At 37.7% G+C, this 27,707-nt stretch overlaps 1 protein-coding gene across 1 annotated transcript in view; it reads left to right on the top strand.

Annotated features, from left to right (window-relative positions):
- The window catches only part of LOC150076299 (F-box only protein 44-like), an 85,800-nt gene that overhangs the window by 45,670 nt on the left and 12,423 nt on the right, over window positions 1-27,707 (top strand). The window contains exon 3 of the mRNA XM_090387120.1: window positions 16,912-17,038. Within this exon, the coding sequence (XP_090243246.1) occupies window positions 16,912-17,038 (127 nt within the window). The remainder of the gene's footprint in view (window positions 1-16,911; window positions 17,039-27,707) is intronic.

The raw sequence follows: 27,707 nt of genomic DNA, 5'->3' as shown, positions 1-27,707 counted from the left end.
CGCCTTAACAGTTCTTTATCAGTAATCCATTCAAAGAAATCATGTGTCATCAGAGAGTAATCAACAGGCAAAAATCGTTAAACAAAACATGGTTTATTAAGCAAGACAAGTAAAATATACACTCAGTAAGCAAGTATAGTTTTTAGAATAGGGCATGTAACATTAGGCTTACTCCTCTTTACGTTAATACACAATTAGCCTCTTAATGTAAATTGACTAGCTGAATAGTAGTGGTAGTGTTGTTCTTCGTGTAGTTTCGTGCTTGCTGTCTGTTATAGAAAAACTCCAAGTACATCCCGTCGAGGTAATAACATTTTAGTGGTTCTTGTGAGACACTAATGACATTTGTAGCATAACAATTATAAAGAGATCATAATGTTAAACTTATAATGTGATGTGTGTTCCTTAAGTTGAAACTATCACTTATTCTCTATACTTAACAAGATAAGTTATTATGAGGAGAGAAGTCTATATATGGGTAAATAGGATCGCCTTTTACGCTATCTAGTTCAGTTGTTTAATGGGACATGGAAATTGACTTACCAGACTCAATCTTTATATCTTCAGGAGTTGATACTCTGGGAAGGTCGTCAATTTCGGTCATTTCTGCTACTCCTATTTGTCTGCTTTCACTCGAACAGGATTCTGTATCTTCTCAGAAGCTCGAACACCTTCTCTCCTTTATTCTGGTTCGCAATTTCTCTACCCTCAGACTTGGCTACGACAAAAACTAAGCACCGAACTCCGAACTGTTAACTCCGAACTCCGACTCTCAACTCGTCACGACCTGAACTCCCCTTCCTCCCCCCTAGGTTCGTATATATATCTCCCCCTTATCTTTTGCTTTCCCCTGCGTATTTGTTCTGGTTAATTTCAACGGTTCAACAACAACTTTGGGACTGTCGATTTTTGAGCTCTGCTCCCATAAAATATTGGATTTATGGAGGTGGTGTGGAGGAGACTTTATTTTGGTAGGGTTTGTGCCTTCAGACTGGACAAAGGCCTGATGGCCACAAATTCGTTCACTTCCTCACACCAGACTTTCAAAAACACAAACCTCCAGTGGATGTCTTATTCTGTTTATCCCAAAAATGTCATTTGGAAGATATAGCCTCGCATCTCCACACGAGAATCACGTTCCTTCGCTGTTTTGTCAACAAATGCGCCCGGATGCCTGACCACTCCGCTCGGACAAATGACCTCCGGCTGTTAGATAGCAGGCGTCCGGCGGAGGGCTGACGCTCCACGGGGTGACTTTCACTGCACGTGCGGGGACCAGAAATATTTCCGCCTTCTCCCCGCGAGCAGGTGTTGCTCTAAATATACAGCATAGTCACAAAAGTATGGGGCGCTTGTTCTCTTCATAAACGTCCCGTCATAAGTGAAAATGGTTGCATTTTCACACTTTGAAGATGATCTTTCATTTTTGCTGGTTTCATTGCATCATTACTAAAAGTTTTTTCACAAAGAAGACACATAGGCCTCGTTTCGTTTGTTAATGAAGCAATAAACCCAAGTTTCAAATATTCTAATGAATATTGTCTGCATTTCTTTTTAGAATCTGAAGCTGCCATTGTGTTTACTGGGGTTGTAACAAATAATTAAAATTGAAGTCAGTAAGCAAAAGTAATAAGTCTAAATAATATACCCACTCACGTATTTCTATAGTATGTACAAAACTACCAGCCCTGCTCAACTCTTCAACATAGAAAAGCTTAGTTTGTGAATGAATAATGATTGAATTATAATATGTATGTTGATGAATTTTAGAACATTAATGCTCTCTTGTATGTCGATGCGCAAAAGTGAGACTGGGATCAAATACAGTAATACCCCGACTTACGCGAACTCGGAGTTACGCGGTTCTTGATTTTTTCGTTTGGCAACGCTGCCGCCCACTATCTTCAAGGTCGTTTTTCATATGTTATCGATATACGGTGCGACGGCGGAGAATGAGAGCGAAAGATGAACAAAATTCAACTTTGCTGCTTTTATGTTTTTTATATCAGTGAAGGGGAAACACATTTCACCATAATAACATAAAAACCAACACAATTCCAGCTATCGGTATAATCGCAAATGCAATTAGATCGAGTTTACTACCAGTTTATAACAGATTTCACTAGCAGAAACGCAAATGGATTTTTATTGTTTTATGGTAGTAACCCATAGAAATGTGAGGTGTTAATAGTGTATCTCTGCCTTTATGGTGTTGTTTATTCAGTTGCTACATGTGCGCAGCTTTGTTTATGCGTATCAAGCGTGCCTCCTCGTTTTGTAATTGTGCTTTATTCCCTAAAAATGAGTAAAATACTTAATTAAAAGGTGTGAAAAGGAAGCGTCCTGGTGAAGACACTGCAGATTCAGAGAGAAAAAGAAAAGCAATTATCGATAAACAGAGGCGGACTGGATCAAAAATTCTTACCCGGGAAAATTTATAGTGGCCTCATACTATGGTTTATGGCCAAAATCACACTGGCCCATCGGGGTTTCCCTGGTAAGTCCGCCTCTGTCGATAGAGAAAAAATATGAAATTCTGAAACGCTTTGAGCGAAATGAAAGACCATGTGATATTGCACGTGCTACAGGCCTAAATGAAGCAACGGCGAAAAGCACATGACAATTGCAAACTTGACAGGTTGAAAATTGAAAAGGGCTCAATTGTAAAGGGCTTAAAAATTTTAGAAAACATAAGACTCCAACGAAGAACGCGTTATAGCTACAAAGCAAGGAATAAAAAAATTATTAGCTTGCTACGACGAAATTCTGCGTGAAAAAAAGAAGGCGCTGTGTCGTCAGACGAATTTGTTAGATTTTATGAAGCCATCGACATCGAAATAACTTTTTTACGTAAGTCATTTTTTTAAATACATATTTTGTATTAATATGTATAAAGAACTGCAATTTTATTAATATTTTTCTTCTAAACTAGTGTTTTTGTTAGTCCTTGGTCCCAATTAAGCAAAATTTATGTATTTATATGCAAAGTTGTACCCCGACTTACGCGAATTCGACTTACGCGAATTTCGTCGGACCCACCTATCGCGTAACTTCGGGGTATTACTGTACGCGTGGTATAAGTAAATAAGCAACTGCGCACGTGTTGCAATCTCGCTCCCGCCACGCCGGCCTGGTGGGAACCACCGACATCTGTTTATTGGTAAATATGTCATTTTGGTCTACTTGATTGACCTCCATATTTTCATGACCTTGCTCCATCTTACAGGTCCTATTCATGTCACTGTTCCCACGATTCACTCTTAATTGCGTTGTCATTCAGGATGGAGGTAATCCAAGTTAACCGAATTAAATATTACCCATACAATGATGTCTTATAGTTTTCTATCGATCCCTGAGCCCGAATCAACCCCTAACAATGTTATATCGACCACTTTGGCGACCACTGATCTAACAGCTAAATTAAAGTTGTATTATGTGGTAGGAAGTGCTTCAACATTTTCGATGACTTAATTCTTTTGGATGGCCTGGAGCATTATCCAATAGTAATAAAACTTTTACTATATTTTTTCGCTTTAAATAGTTTTCCATAGCTGGCACAAAACAATTTAGAAACCATTCTTTTAATAAATCCTCAGTTACTAAATTATGCCTTAGTTCCTTAAGGCATAATTTAGGGCTGGAATTTAATTCATAACAAAGAAATTATTCCAATAAAATACAGGGATTTTCCAATAATTTTTTTTGCATAACGACTAGCAAGTCAACAGCGGGAATTCACAAAAAAAAAAAAAAAATGGAAATGTTGAAAAATTGCATCCAACATAATAATAGAAGGGTTTTCTCCACACAAATGTTAAAAAATGTAACATTGACTTTAGCATTAGCAAAGGCACATGATACAAGAAAGCAAGCTTATATAGCATCAGCCAAAAAAAAAAAAAAAAAAACATTTATTTCACCCATCCATTCGCTCCAAATGTTTGTCAAGTTCTGCCTTGAATCTATTTAAGCTATCAACTTCTACAACGACAGATGGAAGTTTGTTCCAGCAATCAACCACCCACTGGCTAAAGGCAAACTTCCACATATCTATCCTACAACCATCTTTCCTCAATTTAAATTTATGCCTCTCAAGCAATTATTCTCAGCAAGAGGAAGAATCCCATCTGCATTGAGCATGCTCAAACCATTCAAAGCTTTATACACCTCAATCAGATCACCTCACAGGTGCCTAGTCTCCAGATACTGTAATTTGCAAAACATAAGCCTTTCTTTCGTAAGAGCAACCCTTTGTTCTAGTTACTAATCTTGTTGCCCTTCTCTGTACTCGTTCCAACAGCTCTACATCCTTCTTAAAATGAGGCCTCCAGACCTATATACAGTACTCAAGGTGTGGCCTGACCATTGTCTTATACAAGGGGATAATCACCTCCTTATCCCTGCTAGAAAAATTCCTGTATATCATTGACAAGACACCATGAGCTCCTCTTGCAGACCGTCTGCACTGCACAGAAAATTTCATATCTGCCTGCAAAATTACCCCCAGGTCCTTTTCATTCTGTGCATCAGTGTGCTACCACACAGTTGATACGTTACTCTGGGATTACTGCTTCCCATATATACTTTACATTTGTCAATGTTAAACTTCATTTGCCACCTCTCAGCCCATCTGCTCAACTTTTCTAGATCCTGTTGCGGCAGTGTACTGTCATTAGTCTCATTAACAACCCTGCCAACCTTCGTATTGTCTGCAAACTTGGACATTAAGCCTGATATACCTTCATCAATATCATTTATAAATACAGAAAAAAACAATGGACCCAACACTGAACCCTGAGGGACTCCACTAATAACAGTAATTCACGAAGAGCAGTGTCCATTGATTACTACTCTCTGTCTTCTCCCACTCAACATCCCTTTATCCATAGCAGCAATTTGCCTCCAATGCCACACTGCTCCATTTTGTGCAGTAGTCTTCCATGTGCAACAGTTTCAAAGGCTTTTCTAAGATCCAAATATATGATATCAAAGTTATTCTTTGCATCCAGTTCCTTTGTGACTACATCATAGTATCCAATCAACTTAGTCAGACAAGACTTCCCTTTAACAAACCCATGCTGTGTCCGAGCTATAACTGAAGTCTTGTCTAGATGATCCTGCAATACTTCTTTAACCAGTGCCTCCATTAATTTCCCTGAAACAAAGTTAAACTAACAGGTCTGTAATTACCTGTCTCCCTTGGATCCTCCTTTGTGGATTGAGGTCACATTTGCACATCTCCAGTCCATGGGTACCCCCCCCTCTAAGTCCAGGGAAGCTCTCATAATTATGGCTAAGGGTTTGCTTACTTCCTTTGCCGCCTCCTTTAATATAACTGGATGGATGCCATCCACCCCAGGTGCCTTTCTTATGTTTATCTTCAACAATTTCTCCTCCACTTTACTCTCAGTTATTACAAGATTATCTAGCTTACTGCCAGAGTTGAATACACCTCTGGCATTCCCCTCCCTGAATAACTCCTCATGTGTGAATGTCGATGCAAAATATTCATTTAGTTTGTTAGCTACCTGAGCAGGATCATCAACAGTTGAGCCATCAATATCAAGTGGACCAATCTGATTCATCCCCTTCCTTATAGAGTTTACATAAGTAAAGAACTCTTTGCTGTTTTTTTTTGCATCCTTTGCCAAAGATTTCTTGTAATCTGCCTTCGCCTGCCTAACCTCCTTTGTAATTTGGTTACAGACCAGCTTATATCTATCATAGGCGTCTGTGTCACATGTTAATTTATATGTATCCCATGCATTTTTCTTTTCTGTCACATGTCTGATTAGTTCATCTAGCATCCATTTAGGCCCAAATCTTGAACAATATTTCTTAGTTGGTATGAAAAGCCTAGTAGCTTCCAAGATTAATTCTTTTAATGCTTCCCATTTTGAATTTGCTGTTGGCAACATCATCAGTTGGTTCCACCATATAGAATTTAAATACTGTCTCAGGCCACCGTAGTCACCTTTACGAAAGCAAAAACCCTTCCCTCTACCCTTAATGGTAGTTTGAGTAAATCCCATAGCAGCACACTGTGATCACTGCCACCTAGTGGTTCCTTTATCTGCAGATTCTTAATGCATGAAGAATCACTACTGATAATCAGATCAAGAGTATTACTCCCTCTAGTTGCCTCCCAAACATGCTGATGTAGAAAACAATCATCCAATAAATCCACAAAAGCCTTGCTAGTGTGAGAGTGACCAACCCACAAATTCCAGTCAATATCTGGGAAATTAAAATCTCCCATTATAAGACACTCTAATTTACTGGTGCACTCTATTTCTCTTCACAATTGCTCATTATACTCATCAGATTCATTAGGCCTATAACACACACCTACTCTCATTTTTACACACACCTACTCAAATGCCATGTTATGCAAGGATTGCCACAATTTATCAATCATGTTAGAGCAAAACCGTGTTGTTGAAGTACCGTATTATACGGGAGTTGCCTGTACATTAAAAATAAAACTTTCTAGATAATGGAAAAATCAAAATAATGGCATCTTGAATCCCCGAAGGTGCCGTTATTCTGAAAGTCTACTTTATTGGGAAAGTATGTTGATTCAAATTTAAATTAAAGATATCTTACAACATAAATATCAAGAAAAATTCATTTATTTTATTCTAAGTAATAATTACAAAAGAAACCCAATTAACTCAACAATCCTCACAATTACGACAACATAATTGGTCATAGAATGTTTCTAATGTGAAAATCAAAGGGCATAACTAACAATCACAAAGGTTCACCAAATAAAATAAGAAAAACACCTTCACTGCTTGTTAACAGATATTTATTAACAAACAAGATTAGTAACAATAAAAACCAAAAACAATATAAAAATTTAAACTATAACATACTGTACATTATGATCTTTCTTGAGAGATCTTGATTGAAGAAATGGGATTTATGTATCGGCCAGGAGAATTGACCATTACATGACCTAACAGGCATTGCCTTGTCCACCCCTCCCCATCAATCCTATCCTGGGAGAAAAGGGTAGTAGAACAATGGGCAGTTGACTCCCCTAGTCATCATACAACCTGGGATCCTTCAGAGATCTGCCAAACTAGCAGCAAAGAGGGACTGGACAGCTGGCTAAATTGGCCACCTCTCCTCTGTCATATTCTGCTGACAGACTAACCCACATCAATCTCTCTCGCTCACTGTGACTCATCAGATTACAACTCCGCCCAATCAGATCACACTCTCCAAGGCATTAGCATTAGTATAGATTCAAATTGAAAGACAGTTGCACAATTGAAACACAATTGACAATTTGTTGACAAGTTGACAATTGAAAGACAGTTGCAGAATACATGTGCGGAAGTTTGCCTTTAGCCAATGGGTGATTGATTGCTGGAACAGACTTCCATCTGTTGTTGTGGAAGTTGACGCTTAAATAAATTTAAGGCTGAACTAGACAAACATTTGGAGTGACAGGATGGGTGAAAAGGTTTTTTTTTTTTTTTTTTTTTTTTTGGCTGATGCTGTATAAGCTTGCTTTGTTGCATCATATTAGCATTAGCATTAGAGGCATATGATGCAAGAAAGCAAGCTTGTATATTAAAGTATCAGCAAAAAAAAAAAAAAAAAAAAAAACCTTTCCATTTCACCCATCAGGTCACTTCAAACGTTTGTCTAGTTCAGCCTTAAATTTATTTAAGCTATCAATTTCCACAACAACATATTGAAGTCTGTTCCAGCAATCAACTATCCTCTGGCTAAAGGCAAACTTCTGCACATTTATTCTACAACTGTCTTTCCTCAATTTGAATCGAGTGACAACTTAATCTGAGCAAGAGGAAGAATCCCGTCAACATTGAGGCTACTCAATCCATTCAAGGCCTTATACACCCTCAGTCAGATCACCTCACATGTCCCTAGTATCCAGATACAGCAATTAGCAGAACTTAAGCCTTTATTCGTACGAGCACCCTTCCTAAAATGAGGCTTCCAAACCTGTACGCATTACTGAAGGTGTTGTCTGACATGCCTTACAAGGGGATAATCACATCATTATCCCTGCTAGCAAAATTCCTGTATATCATTGACAAGATCCCATGAGCTACTCTTGCAGCCTGTCTGCACTGCTCAGAAAATTTCATATCTGACTGCACAATTACCCCCAGGTCTCTTTCATTCTCCACTACCCTGAGTGTAATACCACACAGCTGGTACATTTCTCTGTAGTTACTGCTACCCGTACACAGTACTTTGCATTTGTCAATGTTTAACTTCAGTTGCCACTTCTCAAGCCATCTGCCCAACTTTTCCAGATCCTGTTGCAGTAGCATACCATTATTGACAACCCTGCCAACCTTTGTATCATCTGCAAACTTCAACATTAAGCCTGATATACCTTCATCAATATCATTGATAAATATACAAAACAACAGTGGGCCCAACACCGAACCATGGGGGACTCCACTAAGAACATTAGTCCATGAAGAGCATTGTCTATTGATTACCACTCTGTTTTCTCCCACTCAACCATCCTTTTATCCATTGTAGCAACTTGCCCTTAATACCATACTGCTCCAATTTGTACAGTAGTCATCCATGTGCAACAGTATCAAAAGCTTTCCAGAAATCCAAGTATATGATATCAAAATTATTTTTTGCATTAATTTCCTTTGTGACCACATCATAGTATCCAATCAGATTGGTCAGACTAGACTTCCCCTTGACAAACCCATGTTGTGTCTGAATTTTTACTGCAGTCTTGTCTTGATGAACCTGCAATGCTTGTTTAACGAGTGACTCCATTATTTTGTATGGAACAGAAGTTAAACTAACAGGTCTGTAATAATCGCGTCATGCTTTGATCTCTCCCCCTTTGTGAATTGGAGATACATTTGCACACCTCCAGTCCATGAGAACCTGCTCAGTCCATCGATGCTCTGATAATTATGGATAAGGGTTTGCTTACTTCCTTTGCCTCCTCCTTTAATATAACTGTCTAGATCCCATCGACCCAAGGTGCCTTTCTTATGTTTAACTTCAACAATTTCTCCTCCACTTTGCTCTAAGTTATTACAAAAATCATTTGACTCCCTGTTAGATTTTGATAAACATCTGGTCCTCTCCTCCTTAAATAACTCCTAATGTATGAATGGAGATGCAGAATACTCATTTAGTTTGTCAACTGGGAATGATCATCTACAGTCAAACCATTGATATCAAGTGGACCAATCTGATTTATCCCCTTCCTTTTAGAGTTTACATAAGTAAAGAAGTCTTTGCTGTTTTTCTTTGCATCCTTTGCCAGAGATTTCTCCTAATCTGACTTTGCTTGCCTAACCTCCTCTGTGACTTGATTACAGACTAGCTTATATCTACCATAGGCTTCTGTTTCACCTGATAATTTATATGCATCCCATGCATTTTTCTTTGCCACAAGTCTCATTAGTTCATCTGACATCCATTTGGGCTGTGAACAGTATTTCTTAGTCACTACGTAAAGCTTAGTAGCTTCCAAGATTAATTCCTTGAATGCTTCCCATTTAGAATTTGCTGTTGGAAAAATCATCAGTTGGTCCCACTGTATAAAATTTTAAAAATCTCTAAGACCACTGTAGTCCCACTTATGAAAGCAAAAACCCTTCCCTTTAATCCTGATGGTAGTTATATCTTTAAGTAAATCCTACATCAGCACACTGTGATCACTGCCACCTAGTGTTTCCTTTATCTGCAAATTCTTAATGCATGAATAATCAGATCAGGAGTATTACTCCTGGTTGTCTCTCAAACATGCTGCTGATGTAGAAAACAATCATCCAATAAATCCACTAGTCTTGCTAGTGTGCAAGTAACCCCCCCCCCCCAAGTTCCAGTCAATATCTGGGAAGTTAAAATCCCCCAATTATAAGACATTCTGATTTACTGGCCTCTCTATTTCTCTATATAATTGTTCATTTTACTCATCAGAGTCATTTGGACTATAACAAACTCCTACTCTCATTTTTGCTTCCCCAGTTCTTATGTCACACACAATTACCCTAACAGACCTCTTGAAAAATAGAGATGACTTCACAGATGTTTTCCTTAAAGCTATTAATTTATACCACCTCCTCTAAGGAAGTGAATATAAGCAACAGACTAACCCAATGATGTATGAATCAAGTTAAAAGGAACAATTGAAATTCAAAGTAAACACCTCTGAAACACATCACACCATATGAAGGCGCCTCCTCTAAGGAAGTGAATATAAGCAACAGACTAACCCAATGACGTATGAATCAAGTTAAAAGCCAGTCAACATCGCTGGACAGTGCAGTGTCGAGTCAGTTTGGTGTGACATAAGCATTGGAAGATCAAAATTGAGAGTAGGAGTGTGCTATAGACCTAATGACTCTGATGAGTATAATAAGAAACTGTTCGGAGAAATAGAGTGGGCCAGTAAATCAGAGAGTCTTATAATGGGGGATTTTAATTTCCCAGATATTGACTGGAATATGGGGGCTGGTCACTCACACAGTAGCAAGGCTTTTGTGGATTTATTGGATGATTGTTTTCTACATCAGCATGTTCGGGAGGCAACTAGAGGGAGTAATACTCTTGATTTGATTATCAGTAGTGATTCTTCATGCATTAAGAATCTGCAGATAAATGAACCACTAGGTGGCAATGATCACAGTGTTCTGAAGTGGGAGTTACTCAAAGAGGTAACTACCATTAGGGGTAAAGGGAAGGGGTATTGCTTTCGTAAAGGCGACTACAATGGATTGAGACAGTATTTAAATTCTATACAGTGGGATCAACTGATGATATTGCCAACAGCAAATTCAAAATGGGAAGCATTCAAAGAACTTATCTTGGAAGCTACTAGGCTTTACATACCAACTAAGAAATATTGTTCAAGGTTTAGACCTAAATGGATGTCAGATGAACTAATGAGGCATATAGCAGAGAAGAAAAATGCATGGGATACATACAAATTAACACGTGACACAGACGCCTATGATAGATACAAGTTGATCTGTAACCAAGTTACAAAGGAGGTTAGGCAAGCGAAGGCAGATTACGAGAGATCCTTGGCAAGGGATGCGAAGAAAAACAGCAAAGAGTTCTTTACTTATGTAAACTCTAGAAGGAAGGGGATGAATCAGATTGGTCCACTTGATATCGATGGGTCAACTGTTGACAACCCTGCTCAGGTAGCTAACAAACTAAATGAATATTTTGCATCGACATTCACACATGAGGAGTTATTCAGGGAGGGGAATGCCAGAGGTGTATTCAACTCTAGCAGTAAGCTAGAGAATCTTGTAATAACTGAGAGCAAAGTGGAGGAGAAATTGTTGAAGATAAACACAAGAAAGGCACCTGGGGTGGATGGGATCTATCCAGTTATATTAAAGGAGGCAGCAAAGGAAGTAAGCAAACCCTTAGCCATAATTATGAGAGCTTCCTTGGATACAGGAGAGGTACCCATGGACTGGAGATGTGCAAATGTGACCCCAATTCACAAAGGAGGATCAAAGGCTGACACAAGTAATTATAGACCTGTGAGTTTAACTTCTGTTCCCGGAAAATTAATGGAGGCACTGGTTAAAGAAGCACTGCAGGATCATCTAGACAAGACTTCAGTTATAGCTAGGACACAGCATGGTTTTGTTAAGGGGAAGTCTTGCCTGACCAATTTGATTGGATACTATGATGCAGTCACAAAAGAACTGGATGCAGGGAATAACTTTGATATTATATACTTGGATCTTAGAAAGGCTTTTGATACTGTTGCACATGGAAGACTGCTGCACAAATTGGAGCAGTGTGGCATTGGAGGCAAATTGCTGCTATGGATAAAGGGGTGGTTGAGGGGGAGAAGACAGAGAGTGGTAATCAATGGACACTGCTCATCGTGGACTAATGTTATTAGTGGAGTCCCTCAGGGTTCAGTATTGGGTCCTTTATTGTTTTCTGTATTTATAAATGATATTGATGAAGGTATATCAGGCTTAATGTCCAAGTTTGCAGACGATACGAAGGTTGGCAGGGTTGTCAAGGACACTACTGACACTATGCTGCTGCAACAGGATTTGGAAAAGTTGAGCAGATGGGCTTCAAGGTGGCAAATGAAGTTTAACATTGACAAATGTAAAGTACTACATATGGGAAACAGCAACCCCAGAGCAACGTATCAACTCTGTGGTACTACACTGACAGTGGTAGAGAATGAAAGGGACCTGGGGGTGGTTGTGCAGGCAGATATGAAGTTCTCTGAGCAGTGCAGACGGGCTGCAAGAGTAGCTCATGGTGTATTGTCAATGATATATAGGAATTTTTCTAGCAGTTATAAGGAGGTGATTATTCCCTTGTATATAAGGCAATGGTCAGGCCACACCTAGAGTACTGTATACAGGCCTGGAGGCCTCATTTCAAGAAGGATGTAGAGCTGCTGGAACGAGTACAGAGAAGGGCAACAAGATTGGTGAATGGGACAAAGGGGTGCTCATAAAAGGCTTAAGTTTTGCGAATTACAGTGTCTGGAAACTAGGCACCAGCGAGGTGATCTGATAGAGGTGTACAAAGCCTTGAATGGTTTGAGCATGCTCAATGCTGATGGGATTCTTCTTCTTGCTCAGAATAATCACCTGAGAGGGCATAAATTCAAATTGAGGAAAGACAGATGTAGGATAGATGTGCGGAAATTTGCCTTTAGCCAGCGGGTGGTTGGTAGGTGGAACAGACTTCCATCCCTTGTCATGGAAGTTGATAGCCTAAATAAGTTTAAGGCTCAGCTGGACAGGTATTTCGAACGAACAGAGGGGTGAAGTGGAAGTGGTTATTTTTTATTTATTTATGTTACTTTTTTTTTTTTTTTGGCTGATGCTGCATAAGCTTGCTTTCTTGCATCAAATGCCTCTACTAATGCTAATGCTAAAAGGAACAATTGAAATTCAAAGTAAACACCTCTGAAACACATCACACCATTTGAAGGCGCCTCCATAGCCAGGTGGGAAGGAGCACCAGCGTAGCACACGCTCCTTGATTAGACTTGGGTTCAAACCCGTCACCACCAAATATGGAGGATGCAGAAAGGTCAGGGAATGACCACCGCATATTCCCGGAGCAATATGGCCTTAGTTGCTAATGCTCCTAAAAACCAAATAACAAACAACACCATATGAACTGGCACATTATGACCCGGGTAGTCCATGCGCTACTAAGCCTCATTACAAACAAACAAACAAGCTTATGTCACACCAAACTGACTCAACATTGCACTGTCCATCTATGTCAACTGGATGCATGTCCTTAAATTTTATGTGTTTCTTAACTAGCAGCATAACCCCTCCTCCCTTCCTATCCTGTCTCTCCTTTCTGTTCCCATTGTATCCCAAAATTCCAATTCTGCATTCCTTATATCTGTGACACCACATCTTTGATATCAAACAATATCCTCCTTTGATGTCTTGACCAGCACTTCAAATTCATCAAATTTATTTACTATACTCCTAGCATTTATCGACATCCAAGTATCCAGGCTGCACCTGTTCTTACGCTTAGTTACCCTAACACAGCCCATGTGTTAACTTGTTTCATGATGACTCCCAGCAGTTTCCGAAATCCCCACCAACTTGCTTTCCAGGCTGCTGCTCATTCCAATAGCAGCAGTGCAAGAATCACTTCCACCTCTGCCTGCAGCTACTGCTAATCTATTATTCTGTGAATCCTCCCCTCCCCAAGCTAGCAGTTTTGCAACCCACCTAACATGCCTCGATAGCATCAGCAAATAATCTGGAACCCTTTCTATTGACGTGTAGCCCATCCCTGTAGAAGCAATCTCTCCTGTTAACAAGCACAGACCACACTGAGAAAAATTCTACCCCATGAGCCTTGCACAATCTCTCCAGGGCTGAACTGATTGACAAGGCTTTCATCATATACTCCCTCCTATCACGTCCGGGCAGGATTGCAAACACTTTCAGATTTACTCAGGTCCTTATCTTGCCATAAGGACCTGGGTATATCTAGATTAGTCTAAATTTTTTATTGTTACTGTTATTGTTTAAAAAATTTATTGATAAACTACTATGGTATAGTCATGCTGCTAAGCTTGGTTGAATGCTAGAAACAATTTTTAAATGTGTTCACATATCTATATATGCATATGCACTTATTTTCTTTGCCATGCCAGTCTGTCTGTCTCCCCATCCTTCTGCATGTAACAGAGAGATTCCTGGTGGATGGATTTTCATGAAATTTTATATTTGGCTTTTTAAAAATATTTATAAAGCCTTTCCAAATTTCATTAAAAATAGAAACGTGGCAATTATTATTACTTTTTTCCATACAGTTTGTATGGAAAAAAGATATTCTTAGATTAAATGTAGTTTTAATACTTTTAATACAACATTGCTTGTGAAGAGATACATATATATAGAAAGAAAAGAGACTAAAATAAAAGAGTATATGGGAGAAAAGAAAAAAATATTATACAGTTGTAATTAAACCGAACAGCTTCGTTTAGAGAAGATAAAACTATAGAGTTTTATTAAGTGTTACATAAAGTTATAATCTTAGTAATTAATTGACAAGGAGATAACTATATTTACTTTTCACTTTTATTAATCACAGAAAAATTTAAAAAAATGGAATGCACCTGAAATGTAACATATTGCATACATTAACTAACTTACTAAACTTACTTTAGGGAAGCATTTTATACAGGCTCCCCTCTTTTTGGAGCATATTATAGGATTAGTGGCAAGATCCTGAGTTGAGTTGAGAGATGGCTGAATAACAGAAATCAGAGAATCATTATCAAGCAAATTAGAAACAAGAGATGCTCCAGGGCCAAACCTTGAGAGATCCAACATATAATCCTGATCCACTCAGAAGAGTCAGGGAGAGTTATAAATTTAAAATTAATTTTCATAACAAGAATATTTTGCTTATTACATATCTGGATATTTAATACATCTTTTCATTAACAAAAAATTCCTTTAAGATTTCATTCCTGGGGCCTGGTCCTTTAAGATCATTCCTGGAGCCACTTGTTTCTGATTGTCTTGAGTGATATCAACAAGGAATAAAAGGTATGGTATTTTAAATTTTCAGGTGATATGAAGGTTGGGAGGGGTGTTAATGAGGCAAATCAGGTTGAGCTTTCCTCAGCATGATTTGATCAAGCTTCATGGATGATCAGAGGAATATCAGTTACATTTTAATGCTACCATGTGTAAGGCTCTGCATTTGAAAAATTGCAATCCAGGAAGAACTTTATACTGGGAGGGAGTGAATATTGACAGATATGTGAGACTTTGCATGTTGTGATGCAGTCAGACACAGAGATTAGCATCTAGTGTGAGCAGGTGGTGGGGAAGGCACACACTGTCTTATCAGTGATTTACCATACCTTTACATCTAATTAGAAAGAGTTTACTGTACTGTTAACAAAGTGAGTGGTGAGACAGCTTTTGGAATATTTGGTATATAACAAATTTGAAATATTGTGTTTGGATCTGGAGGCCACATCTAAAGAAAGAAAGACTGCAAACTTCTTGAAAGGTTCCAAAGGGTAGCAACTCATTTGGTGAGAATGGCAAAAGGATCTCCATATTATGAAAAGAGACTACAAAGATGCAAGTCATAAAGCATGGAAACTAGACATCTTTTTGGGAGAGTTGGGAAATCTCAGTGAGGCATATAAGGTGGTTGGGGGGGATGGAATGGAATTTTTGCATTGAAATGGGACATAAATACCAGGGAGCTTGAATAGAAACTATTGGGGACAGCTAATAAGTTGGACCTTATGAACATATAGCTAGTTCATAAAAGCACAGTCTTCTCAGTGATTATGAAGTTGACATGCTGGTGAAATTTAAGGGGCAACTGGATTAGTGCCTTCTGGTAGTGGGTAGAATAAAAGAATGGATATTTTTTTATAGAAAAGTGTTTTTATCTTATTATTTTTTTTTTCTCCTCCTCTCTAATGCTGCAAAAGCCTGACTTTCATCTTTATTTATTATACTTTTTGTTTGAATTTTTTTCTCTTCCAAGTGGAGAAAAAATTCTCATATATAGTCCCAGAAAATTTTGTTACAACAAGTAATACTGCTCTCCTATTTTTTGCAAATGTTTTATGTTTAACTGCTGTGTAAATAGCTTCACTATTTGCTATTAAGGAAATCTATCGTAATTCTGTTTTAGATTAAAACAATTAACTTGCCAATGTAATTTTTTAACAAAATTACGTTTATAGGTAATTTTATTAATAAAAAGATGTATTAAATATCCAGATAAGTAATAAGCAAAATATTCTTGTTATGAAATTTAATTTTAAATATATAAGATATATTTGTATATAAATAGAAATGACTGCAATAAATCAATTGGTGATAACTGTGCATGCCCTCAATGTGCATAACAAGATTACAATTTAAAAGAGCTTTTCAAGTTAGCCATTGTAATTTTCCAAATTTTTTTTTTCTATGTATTTATATGGTACATTGCTTTGCAATATATCTGGCTAAAAACCTTATTATGCCTAACCTGTAGCAGCTTGAAATATCCATCTGTGAAAAACATCATGTGTGATGCATTTCTGGATATTTATAATGACAAAATGATATAAATAAAAATAACATCTGATTTGTATAAAGTTTTGAAATTCTTTATTAAAAAATATATCTAGAATATAGACTAGAAGTGACAGGAAATGTTGCACTTGTATTATATGGCAAGGCTGAGAGTGGTCAGATGTACAGCTTCATTTGAGTTGACTCTGATTCAAGCCCAAGTGACTGTTAAATGTAGTTAATGATTGTATTTTTGTTAAAGTGATTAATTGGAAATTCTTCTGACCTATGTGGTCATTCCAGAGTATAAACAAACAGAAAATTTCACCTGGTACAAAAACTTACCCCTTTTTTTTTTCTGTTATAGGTGATCAGTTATGCTTTGCCACTTCTTATTTTGATTGCTTCAAGTTCCAGAAGATAAATCTCCTAGAAGAAGGGATATGTGAAGAAGTATTGGATGATATACACCCAACTATAGAAATATCTGAATGGTAAGTAAGAGATTGAGGTACAAAAAGACTTGCTTTGGTATCATAGTGCCATTAATATAATTTATGAACCTTGTCCTTTATTATTTTGTTTTGAAAATGGCCAAAATACAAATTTATAAAACTTTAGCTTTTTTGCAGTTAGTATGCACTAATGATAGTAAAAGTATATACATTCGAACTTGATTATAATGAGCACGGAAATAACGAGATTACGGCTGTAACGAGCAAAAAGCCATAATGATTTTAATTTACACATATTTTCATACAATCACTCACTGTTATAACGAGCGTACTACACAGATAAACTGAACAAATTTTAGTAACTCAGGTAGTCGAAAAAAACCCAATTCTTGGAATAGACAAAAATGAAAAGGGCGACTTAGCTTTTATGATCATTGCATCGGATTAGCGGCCGGTTTTTGATCTTGCCCTTTCGGGGATGAGGCTCTACAATAGTGCATTGGTGCTTGTTGCATTACTCTATTTAAAGATTGTCTTGTATTTACTAAACCATAAATTTATTTTGGGACTTCTAAGAAGTCCCATTGATGCATTTCGGGATGTCTAAGAACGTCGTATGCATTTAGGGACCTCTAAGAACGTCATATGCATTTAGGGACCTCTAAGAACGTTGTATGCATTTCGGGCTTATAAGAATTTTATACGTAGATCACTTTATTATAATTTTAAAGTAAAATCAGTTATAAACGAACCCTTCCTTCAGAAACGTGTCTACTAACAAAAGAAAGTGTCTCTTGATTCTCGAAAAAGTCGAAATTATTCATGAGTTAGAATGTGGTGCAAAAAATGTTGAAGTATGTGAAAAGTTTTCTTTGTCCTCTCAAAGTGTATCAACATTGTGGAAGAATAAAGATATTTTCTTATCGGCACAAAGACCTATCGGCACTGGAAAATAACAACCAAAAAAAAAAATTTAGAAAGTGCGAGGTTACAAACATTGCTGAATCATTGCTTCAATGGCTCACTACACAAAAAAGTGCTGGATTTTCAATAGACAGTCCGATCTTGAAGGCTCAAGCAGAAAAATTTGCTAAACAATTTGGACGCGACAATTTTGTATGTAACAATGGTTGTCTGGATCGATTTAAAAATCGACATAACATCATTTATGCAAAAATTAGTGAAGAATCTCGATCTGCAGATCCAATAATGGCAAATGAACTGATTGACCGTGTTTGGGCAGAAATCAGGAAAGATTTCAATGATGAAGACATCTACAATGCCGACAAAACAAAAACAGGACTTTTTTATAATTTGACACCTGACAATACATTTAAATTCAAAGGGGAAAAATGTGTTGGTGGAAAAAATCAAAGGCTCGCTTGACAGTGCTCATATGCACAAATATGAGAGGAACTAATAAAAAAAAAAAAAAAACTGTTTGTTATTGGAAAATCCTTAAAACCTTGATGTACCAAAAACGTAAGGAAACTTCCTGTGGATTACATTGCAAACAAGAAAGCTTGGACGTCTTCGGATATTTTTTGGCAATACGTAAATGATTGAAATAAAGAGCTATTCAAAAAGAATAAAAAAATTTTATTGTTAGTTGATAACTGTCCTGCACATCCCCAGATTCAACATTTGTCCACCATTAAGCTTGTGCTTCTGCCTCCCAATGCGACATCAATTTTACAACCAATGGATGTAGGTGTAATCACGAGTTTGAAAGGATTTTATAAAAGATTTCTAGTTCTACATCTGATCAGTCAGAGAACAGAAACTTACTGAGTCTATATCGATATTAGATGCTATAAATTTATTGAATGATGCATGGAACAACGTTACTTTGAAAGCCATATCGGATTTCTTCAAGAAATCGAAATTAAATTCAAATGAAATTTCAATTGTAGTTGAAGATGATGGAAACGAAGAAAACAACTTACCATTATCCGAATGGTTGCTACGTAGCAACATTGTAGGTTTTAATACAGATAACATCGATGAATTTGTACAAGTTGATGGCAACTTATTAACAAGTGGTCTTCCTACAGAGAGACAGGCGCCTCCGTAGCCAGGTGGGAAGGAGCAGCAGTGCGTAGCACACACTTCTTGATTAGACCGGGGTTCGAGCCCATCACCACCAAATACGGAGGATGCGGAAAGGTCAGGGAATGACCACCGCATATCCCAGAGCAATATGGCCTTAGTTGCTAATGCTCCAAATAACAAACAAACAACTTCCCTACAGAGAGTGACATTGTAGATGCTGGGCTGAACAAAGACGATAACAATGATGATATGATGACAAGTGAAAGTGAATCAAAATCAGTGCCAACAATCTCACAAGCTCAAGGTGCAATGGACACATTAGTCTTTTTTGAAGGAACTGAGGCAAGTAATGAGACTTAACGCGTTTAGTGTTTTAAGGGGAAACTTGAGAAGTATCAAAGTGAAATCTTTAAAACAAACATCAATTTTAAGATTCATAAATAAAGTCTAATTGAAATCATGTTTATTATTAAATAGTATTGTTTTAATTACAAAGAAGTACCACCAAATACGGAGGATGCGGAAAGGTCAGAGAATGACCACCGCATATTCCCGGAGCAATATGGCCTTAGTTGCTAATGCTCCTAAAAAAAAAAACCAAATAACAAATAAAATAACAAAGAAGTAAATTGTGTTTGTATTAAGTGTATTGTAGTTTATACAAGCATATTAATACAAGTAGTATGCAGGTATATACTTATATTATTTTTTTTCTCTCTAATATTTCTTTTGTTTTTTGAATCTATCTTTTTATCAAGTTATTGAGAATTTAAAAAAATAGGAGGTAGATTTAACTCATCACTGATATAAAGTGTTCATCGTCTAACAGCCCAGGGGTTTCCCCATCTCCGCTATCACTGATATAGTGAGTAAAGGTTATAACGAGGAAATTTTGTTGGTCCCTTGATGTTCATTATAACCAAGTTCGACTGTATCTGCATGCCAAGAGTCATCATTTCCTATATCAATGTTCTGGGTTACTCTTTGGTCTGCCAACCTGTGTATAATTAACTTTGATAGTATGAACCAGAGCTCTAATGCTTAATGTGTTCTACGTTGATATCAATATTTGTAAAAGAATAAGAGAAGTTTACCGCAATATTAAAAAATTTTTTTTACCTAATTTTTAATTCCATTAATTTGATTTTTGTGTTCAACTGATTTTTAATATTTTTTACTGTAATGTAAGATTTTCGATTTTTTTAATTGTTTTCATTTTTATTTATGGGGAGTGTAATACGGAAGTGTTCTACATATGAAATTGAGGTAAACTTCTCGTATTCTTTTACAAATAATTAACTTTGATATCAAACCTGTTATGCTGTCTTCAGTGCTATTAACAAATATCATAAACAATAAAGGACCCAGTACTTGAATCCTGTTGGACTCTGCTCGAAATCTTGGTCCACTCAGGTTGATGTTAATTCTTCCCCTCCCCAGCAAAATTTCTATATTCACTGCAGAATTAAAGTATATTTTATTTCATCAAAAATACTAGATATATCACAGAAGTTCCAAGTTTAATTTTTTTTTTTTGAATATGTACCTATTCGTATAATTACCGCAAATCAGTTCTCTACTTGTACATTCATTCCTTACAAAGTATGTGGCCGACCACATTGATAACAAAAAAAAAAAAAAAAACAGTATGTGCAGCACACTTTCCACTCATGTCTTCATGCCAGCTTGCTTTGATTGGCATTAGTCTGGTGTTGTGCAGAAGTGGAAGAGCAATGAGTGAACATTAAAGTTTATTTAAAACTGGGCAATAGTGCCACAGTGACACATAATCATTATGTGTTGTATGAAACTTGATCATGCTTTTTTGTTTTTGAGTGATATGTTAATTGTAATGATGGAAAGTGGAGAGTAGGAGATAATCCCAGGTTAGGCTGGGATTATCTCCTACTAATGTTGCAAAAAATTTTTCCTTTTGCAACATTACTGCTGAGTAAAAATTCAGATGCCAGGAGGAGAGTTGAATAGAAGCAGAACAGTTGTCACTAAATTTTGATTGAGAGTTTGGAAAAAGAAAATTGTATGCAAGGTTGGTTTTACGTAGCTTAACAACAGAACAAAAGGAAACATTCTTTTTAATTTGTGCCGGCCTTTTGCAAAATGATAACACCTTGATTACTTCCATTGAAAAATATCATGCCAGATATGAATGTTGGTGCTTCCAGTGTGGTCCTTTAGTGAAACGAAAGAGTCAAGGCTGTAGAGAACCCCTTAATCTTCCTCAAAAAAAAATCCATATGTTCAGAAGTTGAAACTAAAATCCCTGTTGATTGCTTTTTTTCAATGAAATGGGATTGCACATAAGAAGTTTGCAGGTGTAACTGTATTAATCAAGACTTTTTACAAGAGTGTTCTACATCATTTACTTCTGAATATTCAATGCCACCACCCTGAGATGTGGCAATCCAGAACTGGTTTCTCTTGTAAGATAGCACACTTGCACATCATTGTCTGTACAACAGTTTTTGACCAAAAGGCATGAAGTTGTCTTATCTTCTCTGCTGCATTTGTCATCAGTGGGTTTTTTTCTGTTCCCCAGAACTCAAAAAGGCCATGAAGAGTTGTTGCTATTAGAATATTTCATTGTTCAAGAAGCTGTGATAAAGTAAACGATATCCTCAAAAATTACTTCCAAGGTATGCTACTTCAACTGCTGATAATCTTTCATATCTGAGACTGTTTTATTTATTTATAAATGAAACCACCTAAGGTTTAAAAGGGTTTTTTTTTTTTTTTTTTTTTTTAACATTGTCTCCCAGTTCAATATAAGTATGTATTTACAGCATTAGGTGAAAAATATATCTGGACCAGTGATGAGCTGCCAAAATCTTAACAGCCAGTTCCTTATAAAAAGTTCTGATTCAATGGATATAACACAGTATATATTTTTTGTACCTTTCTCCCTAAGAAGTGGCAATGCATTGAGCCATTCAGAATCATACTTAACAGTAACAATAGAAAAGGTATCGCTTAATTAAATGAATTTAAAATATGTATGGGATGATCATTTAATTCGCAGACGGGTGCAAGATCTTATCTTAATTGTCATCATCTGAATCTTCTATGGATTTTACCTTCTCAAAATACTCTCCCTTGAACTTTACACACTTTCGTTACCATTGTACCCACACTTTAAATGCTTCTTGGAAGCCATTTTTCGAAAGACTGAAGTGCTTCCATTGTAGCTCTGCGAGCATAGTGTCAGATGCAAAACGCTTTCTTTTCAGAGCTTTCTTCAGAAGTGGAAAGAGGAAGAAATCACACGAGGCTAAGTCCGGTGAATAAGGGGAATGTGTCAGAACCTTAGCACCTATAGCAGTGATCACTGCCTGCACGATATTAGCTGTATGGTGCCTGGCATTGTCTTGGTGGAGAACCTGCTTCACACCAGTAAGTTCAGTCACACTGGATGTCGGTCCTATCGAGACATTCATTACCATAAGCTTCATTTATCTCTTTAACACAATAATGAATCACATATTGCTGTTCCATCTGTATGTCTGACAAGATACTTGCTTCAAAATGATAGTCAGTGATACGTGGCTAAAAAAAAAAAAAAACTCTTCCCACTACACTAGCTTGAGAAGTACTGGCATGCGCACACAATCTGCTCAGTAGCGATCAGAGAGAGCACCTCCAGTAGCAGTAATTATGAAAAATTCATGCAATAAACGTAAAATCTTGCATCAGTCCACAAAGTAAATGATCACCCCCTTGTACATTTGAAACTAAGAAGATATAATGAAGAGATGTATGTGTAAGCAAACCATAAGAATGTTTAAGAAAGAAATGTTTATCATTCTTGTATTATGAAATATTACACATGGGCTACTTAGGTTATTAAAAATAAGAAGTGTAATACACTGAGTCGACAGATATCATGGGATATCTACCTAGTAATGGGTAGGCCCACCTTTCGCCTGGATAAGGATAGTCACACAGTGAGGCATTAAGTCCGCTAGTTCATGAAAGCATTCCACAGGTATTTCCATCCATGCTTGCTGCACCACTGTCCATATTTCCATCGCATTCCTAGGTGGAGGAATGCAATGGAAATATGGATGGACCTTTCCATAGCATCCCAAAATTGCTCCACAGGATTCATATCCGTGAATGGAGAGGCCATTCCATGGTGGTAAAATCTGCAGAATGCTCTTCGAACCATGTTCTAGTCACCACGGCTCTGTGGGGAGGCGCATTGTCCTGCTTGAAGAGTCCATTGCCCTGTGGGTGCACAATGACCATGAAGGGATGTAGATGGTCTGCAAGGATGCATAACCGGGACCATTCAAAGATGCGTCTACATGTACCAGAGGTTCCAACATGTGCCAGTTGAACACGCCCAAGATCATTACCTCCACCTGCCTGAACAGTTCCTTATTGAAATGACAGGTGCATAGCTTCGTGCAGCTTCCACCATATAGAAACGGGACTCATCGGACCAGGAGACTCTGTCTCCAATGTCCAGTGCCAATATTCTTTTGCCCAGTTGAGGTGTAGAGTCCTGTGTCGTGGTGTTAGCAATGGAACTCTGGTGGGTTTGCGGCTCCCATAACCTATTGCAGCTAATGATCACCTGATGGTCTTGGTGGAGACTTTTCTGGCACCTCCCTCGTTGAAGTCGGCGGTAATTTGTGCCACTGTTATTCTCCGGTTGGCTGAACAACGCGAGACAGATGTCGATGGCCACATTCATCCACCACCTTTTTCTGCCCACGGCGCTGTGCATGATGAGATGTTATTAGTATTAGTATTAGTATTAGTAACGGCCGCATGGTGCAAGAAAGCCTATGGCTTATGCTGCACCAGCCAAAAAAAAAAAAAAAAAAAAAAAAATTAAAAAAAATAAATCCGAACAAAACAATGATAAAAACAAAAAAATAAATAACTAAATAATAATAATTAATAAAATAAAAAATAAATAAAAAGGAAATTAAACCTATCATCCTATGTGCTTCCCTTACCCGAAAGTACTATCCAGATGACCTTTGAATTTCCCCAAACTGTCGGCCTCTACCACCCATGAAGGCAACTTATTCCAGTAATTTATAACTCGCTGGCTAAAATAGAACTTCCTGCAATCCAATCTAAACATTTCCCCCCGTAACTTGAATTTATGTCCCCTAGTTCTAGCATCATTTATAATCTTGAAAATTTTGTCCTCATTCATTTTACTGATGCCTCTCAGAGCCTTAAACACCTCAATCAAATCTCCTCTAAGGTGTCTAGTTTCCAAACTCTGCAACCCACATATTCGAAGTCTTTCTTCATAAGGACGCCCTTTTGCCGATCTCACCAGGCGAGTTACCCTTCTTTGCACCCTTTCAAGAAGCTCGATGTCTTTCTTCAGGTGCGGTCTCCATACTTGAACACAGTATTCCAAGTGTGGTCTAACATAAGCCTTATATAATGAGATTATCACGTCCCTATCTCTACTTGCAAAAGTTCGATAGATCATTGATAGGACACCATGGGCCTTCCTTGCAACCTGTTTACAATGCTCAGAGAATTTCATGTCTGACCGTATCGTAACACCCAAGTCCCTTTCCTCCAGTACTGGCTTTAGTTGAACTCCACCAAGTGAATAAGTTTTTTTTGGATTACTGTTTCCCAGGTGTAATACCTTACACTTTGTTGGATTAAAGCACAGCTGCCATTTTTCTGACCATTCCTGAAGTCTATCTAGGTCTCTCTGAAGAAGCTCAGCTTGACAGTGATCATTAACTACTCTCCCAATTTTAACATCATCTGCAAATTTAGACATCACGCCCTCTATCCCTTCATCAATGTCGTTTATGAAAATTAAAAACAACAGTGGTCCTAATACTGATCCTTGGGGAACCCCACTTCTTACATCAACCCAATCTGAGGAATAGCCATTTATCACAACCCTCTGCCTCCTGCCCTGAAGCCATCCTTCTATCCATCTAAGGATTTTCCCAGTGATTCCAACCTGTTCCAGCTTATAAAGCAACCGCTCATGTGGGACTGAGTCAAAAGCTTTGCTGAAATCTTTGCTGAAATTATTCCATAAATGGTATATTCCCAATACACTCTTGATACCGTTGAACAGGGAAAGTGCAATTTCTGTACTACCTCCCCAATAGAGTGACCAATGTGTCGGGCACCCACTACCATTCCTCTTTCAAAGTTGGTTAACTCACGATGTTTATCCATACTGACATCGAATTACGTCTATGTGAATGCAGTGATGCAGTGTACCTATATACCTACCAAGCGATGGGTTTGTCCACTAGCGAGAGGGGTGACAGTGTCGCATTGCCCACAGGTATCCCATGAATTCTGTTCTTTCAGTCTACAGGAACTCCCCCGACTTAAGTATAATCGACTTATGGAAATTCGACTTTACATAAGTTTTTGCCGGCCGGTGAAAACTTTAAAAAATCGTGGATACGTATTTTATATCCCGTAGAAATAAATGGAGATATTGTGAAAATATTGTAATGTGAACCCAATAACACATTTTTTTTTTTTTTTTGTAATTCTTTCCAAGTCCTTGGAAGTTAAATTTTGCTATATTACTAAGCTATTTACCTCTCTAAAAGGTCATATTTATAATGGAAATTGCACTACCCTTTCATCGTTATCATATGTTCCCATTATAAGAATCAGTTTTGAATACCTTTGTGATATTTTTCTAACGCATGTTTCTGGAGGTCACGACCATAAAACAATAAAAACAATTTGCACTTTCCGGTTTATTGGGCTTTTCTGTTAGTGCATCTAATTATAAACGGGTAGTAAACTCGATCTTATTACATTTGCGATAATACCGATAACTGCTCAGAGAACTTCATATCTGCCTGCACAACCACCCCCCAGGTCCCTTTCATTCTCTACCACTCTCAGTGTAGTACCACAGAGTTGATACGTTGCTCTGGCGTTGCTGTTTCCCATATGTAGTACTTTACATTTGTCAATGTTAAACTTCATTTGCCACCTCTCAGCCCATCTGCTCAACCTTTCCAGATCCTGTTGCAGCAGCAGCATAGTGTCCTTGACAACCCTGCCAACCTTCGTATCATCTGCAAACTTGGACATTAAGCTTGATATACCATCATCAATATCATTTATAAATACAGAAAACAATAATGGACCCAATACTGAACCCTGAGGGACTCCACTAATAACATTAGTCCACAATGAGCATTGTCCATTGATTACCACTCTCTGTCTTCTCCCCCTCAACCACCCCTTTATCCATAACAGCAATTTGCCTCCAATGCCACACTGCTCCAATTTGTGCAGCAGTCTTCCATGTGCAACAGTATCAAAAGCCTTTCTAAGATCCAAGTATACAGTATCAAAGTTATTCCCTGCATCCAGTTCTTTTGTGACTGCATCATAGTATCCAATCAAATTGGTCAGGCAAGACTTCCCTTTAACAAAACCATGCTGTGTCCGAGCTATAACTGAAGTCTTGTCTAGATGATCCTGCAGTGCTTCTTTAACCAGTGCCTCCATTAATTTTCCGGGAACAGAAGTTAAACTCACAAGTCTATAATTACTTGTGTCAGCCTTTGATCCTCCTTTGTGAATTGGGGTCACATTTGCACATCTCCAGTCCATTGGTACCTCACCTGAGTCCAAGGAAGCTCTCATAATTATGGCTAAGGGTTTGCTTACTTCCTTTGCTGCCTCCTTTAATATAACTGGATAGATCCCATCCACCCCAGGTGCCTTTCTTGTGTTTATCTTCAACAATTTCTCCTCCACTTTGCTCTCAGTTATTACAAGATTCTCTAGCTTACTGCTAGAGTTGAATACACCTCTGGCATTCCCCTCCCTGAATAACTCCTCATGTGTGAATGTCGATGCAAAATATTCATTTAGTTTGTTAGCTGCCTGAGCAGGATCATCAACAGTTGACCCATCGATATCAAGTGGACCAATCTGATTCATCCCCTTCCTTCTAGAGTTTATATAAGTAAAGAACTCTTTGCTGTTTTTCTTTGCATTCCTTGCCAAAGATTTCTCGTAATCTGCCTTTGCCTTCCTAACTTCCTTTGTAACTTGGTTACAGATCAGCTTGTATCTATCATAGGCTTCTGTGTCACGTGTTAATTTGTATGTATCCCATGCATTTTTCTTCTCTGCCATAAGTCTCATTAGTTCATCTGACATCCATTTAGGCCTAAACCTTGAACAGTATTTCTTAGTTGGTATGTAAAGCCTAGTAGCTTCCAAGATAAGTTCTTTGAATGCTTCCCATTTTGAATTTGCTGTTGGTAACATCATCAGTTGGTCCCACTGTATAGAATTTAAATACTGTCTCAGTCCATCGTAGTCGCCTTTACGAAAGCAATAACCCTTCCCTTTACCCCTAATGGTAGTTACCTCTTTGAGTAAATCCCACTTCAGCACACTGTGATCACTGCCACCTAGTGGTTCATTTAACTGCAGATTCTTAATGCATGAAGAATCACTACTGATAATCAAATCAAGAGTATTACTTCCTCTAGTTGCCTCCCAAACATGCTGATGTAGAAAACAATCATCCAATAAATCCACAAAAGCCTTGCTAGTGTGTGAGTGACCAGCCCCCAAATTCCAGTCAATATCTGAGAAATTAAAATCCCCCATTATAAGACTCTCTGATTTACTGGCCCACTCTATT

This window comes from Mastigoproctus giganteus, chromosome 13 (genome assembly GCF_048544385.1).
Source record: "Mastigoproctus giganteus isolate SK-2022 chromosome 13, ASM4854438v1, whole genome shotgun sequence".
In the NCBI taxonomy this organism is placed as follows: domain Eukaryota; kingdom Metazoa; phylum Arthropoda; class Arachnida; order Uropygi; family Thelyphonidae; genus Mastigoproctus; species Mastigoproctus giganteus.
This window is presented reverse-complemented; position numbering and strand designations above follow the sequence as displayed.